This window comes from Quercus robur, chromosome 8 (genome assembly GCF_932294415.1).
Source record: "Quercus robur chromosome 8, dhQueRobu3.1, whole genome shotgun sequence".
NCBI lineage: Eukaryota > Viridiplantae > Streptophyta > Magnoliopsida > Fagales > Fagaceae > Quercus > Quercus robur.
The window spans coordinates 37,146,347-37,164,928 of NC_065541.1; the positions used below are offsets into that span (position 1 = coordinate 37,146,347).

The window sequence follows — 18,582 nt, forward strand, 5'->3', positions numbered from 1 at the left end:
ACTAGAAAACAAAGCTATTAAGTTTTCCTAAATTGTATTTAGGATCAAAGCCATGTAAAATCTAGTTATATTCAAAATTGATGTAAAATATTTTCAATTAATAAAATGATTAATTTTTCTTTTTTCTTTTCTTATTTTTCCAAGAATTAAATAAATGGTGAATTCATTGTAAAACATTTGATCCAAGGGGAAATGTAAAATCAATCGCACCTTTATTATGAGAGACACTGACATGACTCCACCTACTTACGTGAGTTTGGTCTAAACAATGACTAAACAATGACTAAACAATGAATTCAAATGATCCAGGAGCACGGTCTCTCGCAGTACTATCAATGAAGTAAGCGGGTAATGGGTATCATACTATTTAAATAGAGAGAGAGAGAGATGCATGATAAACAGCCACATATTTCGCTTGAACCAAAAAAAAAAAAAAAATGGAAGTAAGTGGGCGTAGTTTGTGTGGACCAGATATTTCGGTACCTATTGCCACAAATGTAAAATGCAATACAACACCAGCAAAGCAGAAACACCAAAACTAGTAAAGGCAATGCAACGCCGACACAAATAGAAACAATTAAACAAGTTAAAATTAGAGTAACAAACACAACAGTGACAAATTTTTTCAAGGCAAACCTCAAACCTGAAGAGAATGGCTGGAACAGAGAATCCGATGCATAACAGAATCAATAAATACAAAGAAAGATTAAAAGAAAAAGCAATTTGTTCGAACGATATTGTCAAAAAAAAAAAAAAAAAAAAAAAAAAAAAAAAAAAAAAAGAGAGAGAGGTCACAAAGAGAAATAATAATTTCAATTTTTTATAATATTTTTTTAATCTATGTTAATCTTTTCGGTATAATTTATTACTCCTAAATGAAGGCCTTCTTTCCCCATTTTCCCTTCTTTGACATTTTTTTTTGTTCCTTGTGCATTGGGTATAATTTGGAGTTTAATTAATACATTTTATAGAATAATTAACCTTTTTGTTTTTTGTTTTTAGTTCTTTGAATAGATTTTATAGAATTAATCTTTCTGTTTTTTTTTTTTTTTTTAATAAAAAACTAACCTAATTGGTTAAAATTTAAAAGCCTTTCTCAATTTGGGGGTTTTAAGCAGTTGCCTAACTCGTTTAAGGCAGGAGCACCCCCAAAATTAGTTGGGACAAAGTCCTGGACACCTAGTACCAATTAAAAAAAAAAAAAAAAAAATCTGTGTTTATATAAAAGGTACTCTCCTGAAGTTTTCTTTATATAATCTATCATCTGTTCAATTTCAAGGAAGCAAAGCCCTCTCTTCCCCCCCAAAAAAGAAAAAAGCAGCACCCTCTTGAGTCTTCCTGATGGAACTACGAATTCCTTATTCCTTTCCCTCATGTCTTGCTACATTAAATCACCAAAGAAATGCAACTGCACTAACAAGGAAACATACGAAAAGAGGCAAGCAATGCCTATAAGTATTACCCTCCTTCATTATCGTCTCAGCAAAGTTCAATGAAACACAAGTGAATCAACGACGATCAGCTAATTATCACCCAAGTATTTGGGATCAGAAACTCATTGAGTCCTTTACCACTCCCTACTCAGTAAGTCCACTTACTATATAACACTATTCCACATTTATTATGACACATATATGCACTAATTATTTATATGTACTATAATGAATATTTGGTTGTGTTGTGTTGCAGTATGAGATCCATGCCACTCGGCTTGAGGGGTTGAAGAAAGACGTTAAAACTTTGTTGACATCCACAAAAGACCAAAGTGTCTTACTGAGGCTTATAGATTCAATGCAGCGGCTAGGAGTGGCTTACCACTTTGAGCAAGAGATAGAAGAGGCTTTGAAATTTCAACGTCCAGATGTTACTAGCGATCTTTACACAGCCGCATTGCATTTTCGGATTCTAAGAGAACGTGGTTTCCCAGTTAGCTCAGGTGATGTTACATACTGTCATTCATGTAACTAGGGGATAAGGAGTGAGGATTTGTTGGGGCCAAAACATGAATATTTTTGGGTAAATTATAAAAACCCAAGAAAATTGAATGTCAAAGTATTTATCACTAAAGGGTCAATATTTTTTGTACTAAAAAAAATCAATTAGTGTTACCAAGTAGAAAAAAGAATAATTGTTTCTCAAAAAAAAAAAAAAAAGTAGAAAAAAGAAAAAGAAAAAAAAAAGAGATAAAATTTGAAAATAAAAATAAAAAGCATACAACAATCCTTTAAGTGGATACAGAGAGCGTGACATGACTAAAAATTCAAAGTGGCAAATTTCTAAGAGTATTAGTATTAATGGAGCTAAAGAAATTAGTTTTAGTATCTAAAAAAGCCACCTTATTTATTTTAATTAACTTACCATTTCACAATTCACCATACATCAATAATCTTATTTTTCGTAACGCAACTAAATACTATTCATTTATTTATTACTCTCTCTCTCTCTCTCTCCAACAGCCACTAACCAAACCCACAACCCTCTCTCTTCTTCTCTATCTCTCTATCTTCTCCCTCTCTTCAACCCACAGCCACCATCACGGCACCACCACCACAAAACCAGCAAAGAAGAAACCATCTTGGAAGAACAAAAAAAAAAAAAAAAAAAAAAAAAAAAAACAGCAAAGAACCACCCATTGCCATCCACCATCACAAACCACCGGATTGACACCCACTGCCAAAACCACCGGAGTGAGAGAAGAGAGGAGAGAGGAGAGATTGAGGTGAAGGTGAAGATGAGAGGATCGGTCAAAGAAGAGAGGGAGAAGTCTGAAGAAAGAGAAAAGGGAGAGAGAGAAAATATATAATAATGAAAGAAAGGAACACACTGAATATTTTTTTTACAACTTTGTTGCTACAGTAGACTATGAAAGATGATAGTATACTGTAGCAATTTTGTTAAATTTTTTAACAATAACACCATTGATGTAGCTTAGCTTTTGTGGTTTGTGGTGCTAAAAATAAAAATTTGGCTTTTTAGCACCTTCAATGCTAACGCTCTAACATTGAATTCTAAACATCAAAGAAGTAAATTGTAATACCAAACACTTATGGTCCAAGTCACCACTTTATTTTTGGGGAAATTACTATTTTGGGTTCACTTTCAATTTGGTTCTCACTTTTTCCAAGCAATTAATTTGGTCCTATTATTTTTAATTTGCTGTCAAGTTAGGCCTTACCATCTACTCACTAACAGGAAATGCCTATTTGGCCAACAATTTGCATTGTTGGCATGCCTAATATTAAAATATTAAATGAGATGTTGACGTGTGCAAATTTTACTAGACACATTAGCGAAAATGGCAAAAACAAATGTCACATCAAATTTTAAAAATATTTTCTTTTCTTTACCATTTTTTTCCATTTTTTTTTTCTTTTAATTTTCTTACAATTTTTTTTAACCAAACATAATTTCGCTTTTATTTATTTTTTGAAATTTCTTGGTAACCAAATATAATCTAGTTCAACAATAGTAGATTAACACACACACACATATATATATATATCAAATTGTTTCTAACCTTCAATTTGACTTTGAATTACAACGAAACTTATGTTAACAATAAAAAAAGATCAAATTAATTCCACAAATTTTAGCCAAAATCCCCAAGTTCAAACTAATCCCCAAAATCTTCACCTTGAAACCCAAATTCATCACCACCCCAACGCTGACTTTCCAGCACCACCACTAAACCCAAATCCACTATAGACCCCTATCCATGGCCACTAGCTCCAACAACAACAACAACAACAACAACAACAACAACAACAACAAAACCTGATCCAATTAAGCCCTCTAACCCACATCTCCTCATCTCAAGCCCAAGATGCAAGGACCCAACCTTGCATCACTATTGCCTTGTGCAATTGTAGCAACCCCCGAGCCTTTGTAGCCTCCTTTGTTAGTTGCAGAGCCCCCCATTGTACATGGTTGGTTGGAGCAAGAGTGATTGCGTCAGAGTGGCTATAGTGTCAAAGAAGATCAATTTAATTTACTTCTTCAAATTTATATTTCAAATTTGAGATCACAAACCAAAAATTCGAAATGAAGAAACGCAAATCCAATACTGAAACCCTAAAAACCAAAAAAGAGAGAGAAAGGAAATAAACATGTTGTGGAAATGAAGATATGAGAAATGAGAGAAGAAGATTGAGAGCAAGTTAAACGAGAGAGGAAGATTGAGAACAAGATACCTAATTTATCTGTGTATCTGTTACCAATAATAATCGATCTATGGAAAATGTTGTAGAGAGGAAGATACGAGAAATGAGAAACTCTCTTTACCATAATTTCTCTTTCATATTTTAAATTCTTTTTTTCCTTCTTTAAAATTGAGAAATTGATATTTTTTTCATTTGAATTCTAATGTTGCATTTTTTAATTGTCAAATAAAATTTTTTATTATGTTTTTTGCCACATAAGTTTTAAGTGTGCCAATAATGCAAATCCTTTGCCACATAAGCATCTTTTTTTGTAAGTGATTGGTAGGTACTGACTTGACAACAAGTTAAAAATACAAATGACCAAATTGACTGTTTGGAAAAAGTGAGAACCAAATTGAAAGCGTCTCCAAAATGTAGAGACCAAAATGGAAATTTTGCCTATATGTTTTTAGATTTTTTTTTTTTTTTTTTAAATATCAGTTTTGGGTCATAAATTTTGTAATCTAAAGTTTGAAATATTTATATATTAATTATAAAAATATAATTTTTGTTTTGAAAGAAAATTCTAGGGGGGACTCTTGCTCCCCTTAGACATAATGTGTTTTCTCCCAAAATCTAACCATATATGCAGGGTTCTTAAATTTGGAATCTTAACTAAATCAGTGAGAAGGCATTGTGAATTGGAATGTACGTTAAAGAATCATTAAAATAATTATAAAAATTTATATATTTGATACAATCTAACTTCCATACTTTACATCTCTACTACCAATCATTTTTTTTTAACAAGATTATATATTTCTAAGCACAAATGCTCAAAAGTCAATTACTATGGTACTCCTATAAAAACACTAGTTCCTTTTTATTTGATTTGAGGTTCTCTTTATTAGCCTTGTTGGCTAAAAAAAATTGCATGATAAGTTAGAGGATAGAAAAGTAAGGTGAGAGAAAATGTAGAAATGACAGAAAATATTTCAGTTTTCTCTCATATATGTTTGGCTACTTTGATTGAGGATGAAAAAATGAAAAGATATAAATATAATCTAAATAAATTTATTGTTATACCCTTATCACATCAAGAAGGGATATAAAGATTATAATTAAAATGGGTAAATAGTAAATTTAATGTCTTATAAATTTTTTCTTCCACTTTTCCTCCTAATTTGGAAGGATGGAATTTGGTGGGTCAAGCTGAAAAAGACCACACAACCTCATTTTTCTACATCCATTTTCCATCTCCCTTTTTCATCTAACCAAACGAACAAAAAATACTAATATAGTAGGTGTGGGGGCAGAGAACTCGTGGCCCAGGCCCACTCTGCATTAGGGCCCAGGGCCCAAGCCGAGGAGAGTCATTGCCGAGGACGACCTCATGCTCGGCACCTCACGAAATGCCTGAAGAAAGGGGCAAACTGAATGTAGGGGCAGGGCAAGGGAAAAAGCTGCTAACATCATAATACAAAACCCTGTATCTGACAAGTCCATACTATAAACCATACCCTTTAACTTTCCCAACGACCCCAAACCACTCTAGGTATGGGTTGACAGGACAGGTCTGCACCCCAGAAAAGTGAAACTTACATGTGGACTCTAAAGGTGGAAAGAAACACTAGTATAAAAGGAAAAATCCCCCAGAAGAAAAGGAGGAGGATTCCCTCCCCTGGTAAAAGGGAGAAAGGGAAGGATATAAGGCTCCTCGGACAGTGTCCTAGGGCTTAACCCGTACTAATGGAGGGCTTAGCTAGTCTAGCCAAGCCCGCCCATATAAGAACCTCCATAGACGCCACGATTAAACCGTCCACCTGTGCCCAAGGTCATGCCTTTCAAGCCCACTCTTTACAAATCATATTGTTGGGGCCATTTGCATACGAGCCCAACGTCATTCTTGGGCCGTTAAATAAATCGTGTCCCTACAGTAGGTTAAAAAATATATATATATATATTTGGAGTGATTTGATCAAGAAAACATTTAACATGGAAAGACAAAAATGATAAAATAAAATAAAATCATTAAATTTATTTAAAGAAATTAAATTAAAAATTCAAGGGTACTTGTTCTCTTGTTTGTTGTATTTGATTTTTTCAACCAAAAAAAAAAAAAGACAAAAACGATGAACAAAACAATCCAAGTGCCAAATGCATCACTTTGGGGATCATGAAGAAGGAAAGGTCTTTAATATATTTGTGTATCTTGATTTTGTTTGAAGGGACTTTAAACAATTCGTTTCTGGGTGCATGATGGTGGTAAACAGATGTGTTTGACAAATTCAGAAGCCGAGATGGGAGATTCATAGACAGCTTAAGCAGGGATGTGGAGGGACTTTTGAGTTTGTATGAAGCCTCGCACCTTAGAATGCATGGAGAAAATATATTGGAAGAAGCCAGGGATTTTAGTATCAAAAACCTGACTTTATTAATGGAAAAATTGGACAGTAATTCAGCTAAGAAAGTGAAACAGTCACTGGAAATCCCCTTATATTGGAGGATGCCTAGAGTTGAAGCTCGGAACTTTATTGATGTCTATCAAAAGGATAATACAAAGAACTTGACCTTACTTGAGCTGGCTAAGTTGGATTACAATTTAGTGCAATCCGTGTATCAACAAGAACTCAAGGAGTTAGAAAGGTCGGGCTTACTTTGCTCCATATATAAATGCTTTAATGGAAACTTGCAATAAGATTAACATGTTTGAAATTTGATTCATCAGGTGGTGGAGAGACTTGGGTTTTAAAGACACGCTAACTTTTTCAAGGGACCGAGTGATGGAGAATTATATGTGGGCCGTGGGTATCATTTTTGAGCCCCAGTTCTCCAAGTGCAGGATAGGCCTCACTAAATTTGTATGCATATTACTAGTTATTGATGACATGTATGATGTATATGGATTGCTAGATGAGCTTGAATGCTTCACCGATGCAGTGAAACGGTATCATAGAAACATGATCATCAAGGATACTACTTTATTTTATCTTTTTCCTAATCATCACATTCTTTTTTCTTTTCAGAATTTCCCAACTGTCACTTTGATGATAAACATTGCTCCTTTTTTCTGTGTTTTTTTTTTCTTCCTTTTATTATATTTTTCGCAGATGGGAAATGAAGGCAATGGAGGACCTACCCGAATACATGAAGATTTGCTATGTTGCTATTCTTAACTTTGCTAATGAAATGGCTGGTGATGTAATCAAAGATCATGGCTTGAATATTCTGACCTATCTTATTGAAGAGGTAAGCTAATTCTACAAGGAAAAATATTATTTAACGTTCTCTCACACTCCTTTGATATGTACACTGTACAAATTATGGGTGAGTTTTAGTACAGCTTTTTTGTGTTTTTTGTGTGTTTTTTTGTTTTTTTGTTTTTTTCCCTTTTGTTTTAGTTTAGTTATATTTTAAATATTTTAACTTTTAATTTTTTGTAAATAAGCTAGTTTTTAATTTTTTTTTTTTTTTTTTGTATCATATTATACAAACTAGATTATAATCTCATGCATATAGATGAGTTACATTTACAAATAAGCATAACTAAATGAGTATTAAAATTTTATCAAGTTTATATATAATGTTTGTATATTTGGAAATATAAAATTACAAATAATAAAATAAATATAAGTTTATTTGAAACAGATGAAAAAAAAATTCATTTAAATTGTTATTCATGAAACAAATTTAATTTGTTCAATTACTATTATTATAATAATAATAATAATAATAATATAAGAAAAATGAATCAATGAATGTAAATTTATTAAGGTTTATTAATTTTGATTCTACAATTTTCTCACATAGTAACTCATTGAGAATAAATTCAAATCAGATTACACCATCCAATTGTAGTTTGCCACGTTAGATTTTTACAAATAATAGATTAACACTACCACACACAATCAACCCTCTTTTCGAATGCTATCTTCAGAAAATCAAATTCTCAAAATCCCAGGCTTCCTCCCTACATGCCACCGATTCAAGAAGCCATTGATGTCGTTGAGCTAGGAATCTTTTGGCGACACTACCAGACTTAAGGAGTCATCTTCTTCCTATAATTTTCTTCCTTTATCAAAACCCATTTCACAAAACCGTTCAATTTTAACAAATCAACACTTTGTTTTTAGATTTGCTTGAAGCTCCTCTTTTTTGGGTTTTTTGTTTTTTGGATGAATGAAGCACTCTTCAGTTTACGGTTAGTGTAGCTAGAGATGAATTTGTTGAAGTTGTACTTGTTACTACTCTTTGAACAATAAAGATGGAGGGTGTAAATGGGTTTTGCAAGAATATGAAACTACTTACATCAGATTTGTAAAATGAGTAAAGAGAAATTTGTTGAAGATGATATGCTAGCTTCAATAGATTTCTTCGATTTTGACAACGTCGCCAGAGGCGTTGGAGGTGTCGACAGCCTCTTGACTATGGCATGAATGGCTTTTATGGCCTGTTTGGACGGAGGGGGGAAGGAGGAGGAGTGAAGGGGAGTAAAGTAGAGTTGGCTAAAAATAAGCTAATTTTGTGCTAAATCTACTCTGCTCTACTCTACTCTCCCTCCCTCTCCCTCAATCCAAACAGACCATTAAGGATTTTGGAGGGGAGAGAGATGTGGGTTTGTGGTGAGTTATTGGGAGAGGGGTGGGTTTTGAGAGAGAGGATGAGAAGGGGTAGAGATTGGTGGCGGCCATGGAAGGAAAATAAAGCTCAGAGAGAGAAAGAGAGAAAGGACTCTGGAGTTTAAGTGGTTTATGATTTTGTGTGGTGGGGTGAATTTGGTTTTCTCTAAATTGCTGATGTGGCACTTCTTCATTGGGGGTTGTAAAACCCACCTTTTAAGCCGGGACCAGACCAAATTGAACCTCTAACTCATTTAGCATAAAAAAACTAAGAAATTAAATTGACATCTCGATTTTTGTAGCATAGTAAATAGTTGCATCAAAATTAAGAAAATTGGATGTAACACATTACATAAAATTATAATCTAATTTAAGATCTAACTGGATTTTCTTATAATTTTTGCTTTATATATATATATGATAAGTTACAAGAAATAAATTGTTCACAAAAAGATAGATAATGTTCCACACCTAGACACTAGAAATTCACATCTGTTTAGACTGTCTACATTTAACATATGTTGACACATGTTAGGTACAAATAGTGTATAAGGGGAGCGTGAGATGATCAAAGCCCATTTCTCAATACTTTGAAATTTTAATTGAAGAGAAATGTTTGGACATTGTTTTTCTTAATAATCTTAATAATACAAGTAAAAATAATAATAAGTAAAATAGCACTCTTTAACACTTATTTAAGGAAATAACATATGTGGATTTTCTCCAAGAGACTAGTCCCTACTCATCTCTTAAAGAGATGGGTTCTTTAAGCATGCATTCAACTAACTGAAGTTGATGCCGCCATTTTAAAATTTTTGGTCTGCCTGGATCTTTGTTTTTTCAAGAGTCGAGTTCCAATTAAATATTAAAACATGGGACTCATCTTTTCAAGAAACGAGATCAACTTAAAACCCAAGACTTGTCACTTGAAGTGATGATAACAATGACTTTAATGTTGTTCTTGGCCTAGTTATTAGCTTTTCCTGCAGGGAAAAATAACTAAATTTGAAATATAAGTTGATCAAAACAAAGGGGGAAAAAGAAGAAGAAAGTAGGGGAAAAAAAAAACAAGAAAATCATCTGTCTAAATAGATACTTATCAAAAGGTTGCTCATTCATTTATAGCTGAAGACAGAGGGACACCATGAAGAAACAAGGGAAGTTTGTTAGTTGGTGAAGTATATGATCAAAATTATGAGAAAATCAAATCTGGGTATTGAAAAGTATTAAAACTAGAAATTGAAAGAAGATTCTAGAGAAACTAAGGGAATTCAAGATGAGAGAAAAATGCTCTCATTGCTCAATCTGAGAAAATGAATACAACTGTTACCAAAATACACACTCTGCGTTTATATACAACAAAAACAGAGTAACTAACTACAAGAGAAAAAGGCGGGAAGCTAACTAACCGACCGTGAAATACGCAACCAGTCAAATTATGACAAGTGTTCTAATCCTAACTGAATACATTTACACTCACGTGACACTCACACGCCTCACTCAAGCTTTCAAAACTGCAAGCAGCTTCTGTAATTGTTCAATCCAAAACTTTGCCATTTCATTCAATGATGTCACTCTTCCTTCAAGTCCTTTTATGTCGTTTTGGCCCTTCTTGAACTTCAGCCTTACTGTCTTCGTGCCGTTTCGATCATTCTTCAAGTTCTTGCTTTTGTTCAGCCTTGCCTTCCTTGAACCTGAAACACTCTTGGTAATCTTCTTCTCATCCTTTTTCTTAATAGTCCCCCTCAAGACTAGAGCTACTTCTGAAGTAGGCATAGCTATGGAGTCTTGGAATGGTTTAAGATAATTTATGCTTGTATTGAAAACATTTATCAAACCCAATCTGCTCACCAAATTCATGAAAGCAGGTAAGCCAAGTGCTTTAGTAAAGACATCTGCTAACTGAAGATTAGTCCTTACATGGAAGGTCTTAATCATGCCTGCTTGAATCTTCTCTCTAATCAAATGACAATCTACTTCAATATGTTTCATCCTCTCATGAAACACAGGATTTGCAGCAATATGCAATGCTGCTTTGATATCACAATAGATGATTGTGCTGCCTTAGTATGTTCAATTTTAAAATCTTCAAGCAAGTAAAATAAATAGGTGATTTCATAGCAGGTCGAAGCCATGGCTTGATACTTAGCTTCTCCTAAGGACCTTGAAACAACTATTTGCTTCTTTGACCTCCAAGAAATCAAGCTATTTCCAAAAAGAAATACAATATCCAGTCAAGGATTTTCTAGTGTCTGGGCAACCTGCCCAGTTTGCATCATAGAAAGCCTTCAATTGAAAATCTGATTCTGCTAGAAAGTAAATCCCATGACCTGGAGTTCCTTTAATGTATTGTAACACCCTTTGTGCAGCTAACATGTGTGGTTGCCTAGGAGTACTTAAGAATTGGCTCAATCTATTAACTACATAACATATGTCAGGCCTGGTCAATGTTAGATACATTAGTCTTCCTATCAACCTTCTATGCAAAGAAGGATCTTCAATCAAAGCACCTTCATCCTTGGACAGCTTTAGATGCTACTCCATAGGAGTTTTCATTGGTTTGCACCCTAGCATGCCAGAATCTTGTAACACCTCCAGAGCATACTTTATTTGATTTAGACTTATGCCCTTTTCACTTCTAGCTACCTCAAGCCCAAAAAATACTTTTGAGCACCCAAATTCTTTATTCCAAATTTATTATCAAGAAGCTTCTTTAAATCTTGAACACACTTAGAATTATTCCCTCTAATCAAAATGTCATCAACATATATTAAAAGGGCTGTGAAACAAGAACCTTTGGAATGGACAAAAAGTGCATAATCTAACTTTGACAGAACAAAACCAAGTGCTGTGATAGTGGCAGATAGCTTAGCATGCCATTGTCTGCTAGCTTGCTTCAAGTCATAAAGGGATTTCCTCAATCTACAAACAAGTGGTCTAGCAGATTTATTAGGATAGTCCCTCTTGTTGTGAAACCCTTGTGGCAGAGTTATGTACACTTCCTCATCCAAGTCCCCATGTAAAAAAGCATTGTTTACATCTAATTGATGTAAACCCCAATCTGTCACAGCAGCAATACATAATAGCACTCTCACTAACATAGATTTTGCTATTGGGGAAAAAGTTTCTGAGTAATCTAACCCCTCCTGCTGAGTGTACCATTTAGCTACCAATCTTTCCTTGTATCTTTCCATTAAGCCATCTGGGTTGTATTTAATTCTATAAACCCATTTGCACCCTATAGGTGTCTTGCCACTTGGTAAAGGTACAACATCCCAAGTATGGTTAAGCTCCAAGGCAAATATTTCCTTATCCATAGCCTGTTGCCAAACTTTAGAGGCAACTACTTGGTGGAAAAATTCTGGCTCAATCTCAGCACTTCCAGCAAGAACAAAAACTTTGTGTGAAGTACTAATGTTAGCATAAGAAATGTGCTCGTTAATATCATAAGGAGCATCGGGTGAAGGCTTACAAACAAGAAAATTACAGGTATAATCTTGCAAGTAAGAAGGAACTTTATGTACCCTTGTGGATTTTCTCAAGGGAATAGAAGGGGAAGCAATGGGAACAGGTAACTCAGGAGTGGAATCTAGAGAATCAGTAGGTGTGATGAGGGAATGGTCTACAGAATTGGTACAATTTGCAGTAGGTATATTAGGATTTCTTATAGGATCTACATAAGGAGTGATAAGAGTGGTGGTGTGGTCATCAGCTAAAGGGATAGGTAAGACAGGTAAGGAAGTATGAAAACAAGTAGCTTGTGAAGGAACTAAAGTGCTTGGTAATAAAATGGACTAAGTGGGCGGTGAAGGAAATGTTGAATTTTGAGATTAAAAGGGAAATATTGACTCATGAAGCTGAACATCCCTAGAAACAAATACTGAATGTGTGTCAAGATCCATAACTTTGTAACGATTGACTCCAAAAGGATATTCCAAGAAAACACATTTTGTGGCTCTTGGAGAAAATTTAGTTCTGTGATGAGTTAAAGTAGAAACATAGCAAAGACAACCAAAAACCCTTAGATGTGAAGAGGAAGGGAGATGACCAAAGAGAACCTCATAGGGAGTTTTGTTTGAAAGAACTGAAGATGGTATTCAGTTGATAAGGTATACTACTGTAAGAACATAGTCTCCCCAATACTCTAAAGGAATACTGGATTGTAACCTAAGTGCTCTTACAACATTCAATATATGCTGGTGATTTCTTTCTACAATAGAGTTTTGTTGAGGTGTTTCAACACAACTCAAATGATGAATAATACCCTTGGATTTAAAGAAATCTTTCATCAGGAATTCAATTCCATTATCTATTCTAATGCATTTTATTTTCTTGTTGAATTGTGTTTCAACTAGTGCATAGAATTGAGATAACAACAACTGAGTTTCTGACTTAGCTTTTAACAAAAATAAACCCAAGTGCATCTAGAAAAACCATCAACTATTGCGAGAAAGTATCTATAACCATGCACTGTAGGAATGGAAAAAGGACCCCGTAGATCACAATGAACAAGATCAAAAGGGAATTCAGAAACATGATTACTAGAAGTAAAAGGCAATCTTTTTTGCTTAGCAATTGGACAAATGTCACAATGAGTAGTCTTATTACACTGTACAAAAGGGACTACTTTATTCAAAAGATCAAGTTTACCACTTGAAGGATGTCGTAAACGAAAATGCCATATATCAAGCTGAGTACAAACTGATTGACAAAAAGAAGAAGTAACTGGAACTGAAGATGACATCTTGAACTTGTTATCCAACAAATAAAGTCCATTTTTCTCTCTACCCAAACCAATCATGCTCCAAAGAGCAAGATCCTGAATAAAGCAAAATGAACCAAGAAAACTAAGACAACAAGTCAAGGATTTGTTAAGATGACTAATAGAAATGAGGTTAAAAGTAAAGGATGGAACATAAAACACATCAATGAGTATCAATCTTTATGTAAGATGAATAGTTCCAACATGAGTCACTAAAGCCCTTTCACCATTAGGTAAGTAAACATAGGTATTGGACACAGAAATGGAATGAACCATATGATCAATGGCTCCTGTGTCAATGATCCAATTTGTGTTAGCAAAGGCAGATCTATTTACCACTTTAGCAGTGAAAATAGTAGAATTTGGAATCAAGAAAGATGATGAACAAAAGGCTTTACCTGAAAAATTGTTAAGATAGTCAAATGAAGAAGCACTCAAGGCTAAGGGTTGAGATGTACTTGGTCCTATAGTGGTCACAGCAGCTGCTTGTTGAGAAGCTATATGTGAAGAAGGATGCTCATTCACAAGCTGAGAATTGAGGAAAGCAAGAAGCTGCTCACACTGTGACTTGGTAATTGGACATTGTGGAGATGAAGGAAATGAATCTTCAGTGGTTCGAATGCAAAACTGATTCCCTAGAGATGTCATCTGGTTGCAAGAAACTTGATTTGCCAAGGATTTGTTCTTGAACTTAAATCCTGGTGGGAAGCCATGGAGTCTATAGCATTTGTCTGTTATATGCCCAATTTTACCATAGTAGGTACAAATTGGTCCATCTTTCTTGGAATTGCCCTTTCCACCATGATTGTTCTTAGACCCAAAACTGGCATTAGAGTACAATATTGTGGCCTCAATAGGATGAGCCATTGTAGATCCAGAAAAGTCTCCATTTTTAAAGCTTCTTTGCTTCTCTTCTTGCAAATTCAAAGAAAGAACCTTGTTCACATCAAGTAATGGCTCATATAGCAGGATCTAACCTTGAACAACAGAATAGGAATCATTTAATCCCATATAAAACCTCATTACAGAATCTCGTTCATTCAGATCTGAAGAAATCCTCTAAGATCCACAAGAACAAGGACATTTGTAAGCTGGAACAGATTGATAATTTGCAAACTCATCAATCAAAGCCTTGAACTTTGTGTAATATGCTTTTACAAAAAATTGACCTTGCACGAGATAAGCTACTTCCTTTTGAAGCTCAAAAATCCTTGGTTCACTTTTCTGTGAAAACCTATGGCATAAATCAAGCCAAATTGCTTTTGCATTATCAATGTACATGATGCTTGAGCCAATATCTGGAGAAACTGAATTGATGATCCAACTGAGAACAGTCATATTACAACGAGTCAAAGTATGAACTGTGGAGAATCTGGATTTGGCACTGGAATTGTACCATCAACAAATCCAATCTTGTGCTTAGTAGTGAGTGGAATGATCATCGATCTAGCCCATGGAAAATAGTTCCTTCCTCCAATCAATTTCTGAGAAACCAATTGAACCATGTTATTGTCACTACTACTGAGAAAGAAAGGATTCACAAAATCTTCATTCACAGAAGATGAAGATGAAGAATGATTGTTTGAAACACCATTCACCATAGGTGTGTCCTCAGTTGACGCCATTGATGAATCTCGAAGAAAATGAAAAGAAAATATCAGAGAATTGAAGCGAAAAAGAAAATTAGAGAGGAATTGAATGCTCTGATACCATGTTACAACTGGAAATTGAAAGAAGACTCTAGAGAAACTAAGGGAATTCAAGATGAAAGAAAAATACTTTCATTGCTCAGTCTGAGAAAATGAATACAACTGCCACCAAAATACGCACTCTGCGTTTATATACAACGAAAAGTCGAAAACAAAGTAACTAACTACAAGAGAAAAAGGCGGGAAGCTAACTGACTAACCATGAAATACGCAACCAATAAAATTATGACAAGTGTCCTAATCCTAACTGAGTACATTTACACTCACGTGACACTCACACGCCTCACTCAAGCTTTCAAAACTACCAGCAGCTTCTGTAATTGTTCAATCCAAAACTTTGCCATTTCATTAAATGACGTCACTCTTCCTTCAAGTCCTTTTATGTCCTTTTGGCCCTTCTTGAACTTCAGCCTTACTGTCTTCGTGCCGTTTTGATCCTTCTTCAAGTTCTTGTTTTTGTTCAGCCTTGCCTTCCTTGAACCTGAAACACTCTTGGTAATCTTCTTCTCATCCTTTTTCTTAACAAAGAGAGATGATTTTAGAGAGAGATTTTTATAGTTGTGAGATTTGGTGAGATTTAGGTGAGTTTGGCATCAATTTATAAGCTAAATTTTTAACTTTTATGTACAATTTTTTAAAATCTCAAATTTTCTCATATTTTAAAGATTGAATGGAATAATATCACTTTCATGAGTCAATTACTAACTCTTTTTTTATACCTCAATCTCAACAATTGTGAGATGTGACACAAGTTAGAAATTTTTTTGTCTCGCTATATTTATTATGAAGTAAAACAAGAAGTCCCCTCTATCTAACTAAAAAAAAAGGTTAAAAAATTAAGTTAATCCTTAAAAGCCATTGTGTGGGTATGATCAATGCGGTTTGGCCATATTTTGTAACTCTACCATTGAAAAAAAAAAACACATTTCTCATAATTAATGTCTGATTGGCGTGCATTATTTTTTATTGCAGTGGGCAACTCTTTGTAGATCACATTTAGCAGAAGCAAAGTGGTTTTACAGTAAATACGTTCCTACAGTGGGCGAGTACCTGGAAAATGCTTGTGTTTCAGTGGGTGGTCCTGCAGCCATGTTTCATGCCTATATTCTGCTTGGTCGCACCTTGACAAAAGCTTCTATTGATTGTTTCAAGAATGGCACAGAGATAATATATTGGTCATCCCTCATTACTCGACTTAGTGATGATTTAGGGACTTCAGAGGTATGCTTGGTACAAATATTTGCAATTTAAGCTAGCCAAATATTACTATTTAATTTTTACCATAATAAGTATTAATGTACTAATTCTCTGTTTCTTTTATCCAAAGGCTGAGAGCAAGAGAGGTGATGTGGCAAAATCCATCCATTGCTACATGGTACGAGAAGGCATAACCGAAGTTCAAGCAAAACAGTGCATAAAGGAATTAATCAACTATTCATGGAAAAAATTGAACAAAGAGAGTGCCAAAAATTCGTTGCCAAGATCAATGGTAAATATGTCACTAAACATGGCCCGAACTGCTCAGTGCATCTACCAACATGGAGATGGAATCGGAACATCGACGGGAGCCATTAAAGACCATTTAACCTCCTTAATTGTTAAAGCAATCCCTATTGAAGAAACTTGTAGTATGATTTGATTATGAAGATCCAACATGTGTATCTCTTGTAGGCTTCTTGGGCTATAGTTTTTCCATTGGAATGTTTTAGTAGGTGGCACTATGTGACTTCTTGTTCCAAGGCTATGAGACGGATCGGGAAAACTAATGTTTAAAGATTCTTTAACCTCTGTCATAGTCTATCACATTGGCATTGGCTTGCAGATCATGAACAATTTCACCGCTCTAGCCAAATTCAATTCAATTATTAGGCAAGGTATTACTAACATGCTTAATAGTATTTTTGTGAACAAAATATATTAAATAAATGTTACGTCTCAAACAATTTGAAAATCATACAAAAATGTAGATCATATGCCATGCCCCAAACTTAATTATAGGAGTGAAACATAAACTGTGATGCCCTAGATTGATTAAATATTTTTTGAGTGTGTTGAGTCCCACATTAGGCATATACTGTAGGCTTTATTAACAATTAAAAAGAGTCTCACCTATGATTAAATAAATATATATATATATATATAGACACACACTAATCCTAATCCATGCGATGCACGGATTAGTTAAACAAAAATTTTAAATTTTCACTTTGCTTAAAGTTATGATCACTTGAAAACATAAGTTACAATTTAAGAGGGAAAAAAACATACTAATACCAATAATGTTAGGTGTAAAAGTTGTGATTAACAACTATGTTTTTATGTTGGCTTTAATTCTGTGTCAAATTTAATTATATTTTTGTTCAATTATTTCCCTGTATTTTTTGTGGGATTTAATGTAAAAGTTGGGTGTGAGAGTTTGGTGAAATCTGTGAAGAAGGAGATTTCATGACTAGCTCACGACTGGCTTGCGAGTGACAACTCGCGAAAGGCCACGTGAGAAGCACATGCTGGAATCTGAAGAGTCTCATCCTAGGCTAGATTTCGCGAGTTACTTCACAACTCAGGCCAAGTAGTGAGTGACCTGCGAAACTCACTACCTAGAGCTTTTTAAAATGTGTTTGTCTCATACCTTTACCAATCATATATAAGCCCTCATTACCCACAAAATTGTAAGGAGTTTTTCTAAGGAACTTTTGAAAGAGAAAACCCTAACTACATACTTGAGAGTTAGAGATTGTATACCCACAATCATCTATACCATTTCTCTAAAGTGAGGGAGCATTTTAGGAAGGGTTTTGTCTCCTTATATACCACTTCCCTTGTGGAGGTAGAGAGAGTTCCAAGTCATGTTGTTCAGTGGAAAGTGCAGCTGCCTGATGAAGCTAGTTGCTCTTTAGATGTGATGGTTACCCTGGAGGAAATTAAGGAAGCTCTCTGGTCTATGAAACCCTACAAATCTCCGGGTCCGGATGGGTTACATGCTGGATTTTATCAGCGTTTTGGCTCACAGTGGGGGATTCAGTGAAGAAGGAAGTAATGAGAGTTTTTCTTGATAGAAAAGTGCCTGAATACCTCAACAAAACTCTCATTGTTCTCATTCATAAAATCCAAGGGCCGGAATCTATTGGGAACTATAGGCCTATTAGTCTTTGTAACTCGGTTTACAAGATCATTTCCAAAGTCATTGTTAATCGGCTTAGACCTCACTTGGAGAACATTGTCTCTCCCTTCCAAACAACATTCATTCCAAGTAGGAGAGGTACGGATAATGTTATCATTGTGCAAGAATTAATTCACACCATTGGTCGTGCAAAAGGAAGGAAAGGGTACATGGCTATTAAGAGTTGTGTGTG

The 18,582-nt window shown here is 34.6% G+C and overlaps 1 protein-coding gene across 2 annotated transcripts; it reads left to right on the top strand.

Moving 5' to 3' along the window:
- The first annotated feature begins 1,246 nt into the window (after positions 1–1,246).
- Positions 1,247–17,017, top strand: LOC126695397 (probable terpene synthase 9). Of its 2 annotated transcripts, XM_050392127.1 has the most exons (7): positions 1,247–1,584; positions 1,690–1,936; positions 6,413–6,785; positions 6,868–7,086; positions 7,250–7,388; positions 16,202–16,450; positions 16,557–17,017. In XM_050392127.1, exons 2-7 carry the CDS (start codon positions 1,792–1,794, stop codon positions 16,866–16,868), a joined length of 1,437 nt encoding a protein of 478 aa, XP_050248084.1. In that variant the 5' UTR covers positions 1,247–1,584; positions 1,690–1,791; the 3' UTR covers positions 16,869–17,017. The 2 variants fall into 2 exon arrangements, with proteins under 2 accessions (XP_050248084.1, XP_050248085.1); XM_050392128.1 differs by lacking the exon at positions 1,247–1,584 and having other exon boundaries at positions 1,804–1,936; positions 6,368–6,785.
- Positions 17,018–18,582: the final 1,565 nt, after the last annotated feature.

What these genes read in the sequence shown, in the direction of transcription:
- LOC126695397 (XM_050392127.1), top strand. Translation starts at nt 1,792, where the DNA reads ATGCAGCGGCTAGGAGTGGCTTACCACTTTGAGCAAGAGATAGAAGAG. An exon ending in GAACTCAAGGAGTTAGAAAG is followed by an intron (nt 6,786 to 6,867) that starts GTCGGGCTTACT and finishes TTGATTCATCAG; the next exon opens with GTGGTGGAGAGACTTGGGTT. An exon ending in ATGATTTAGGGACTTCAGAG is followed by an intron (nt 16,451 to 16,556) that starts GTATGCTTGGTA and finishes TTTTATCCAAAG; the next exon opens with GCTGAGAGCAAGAGAGGTGA.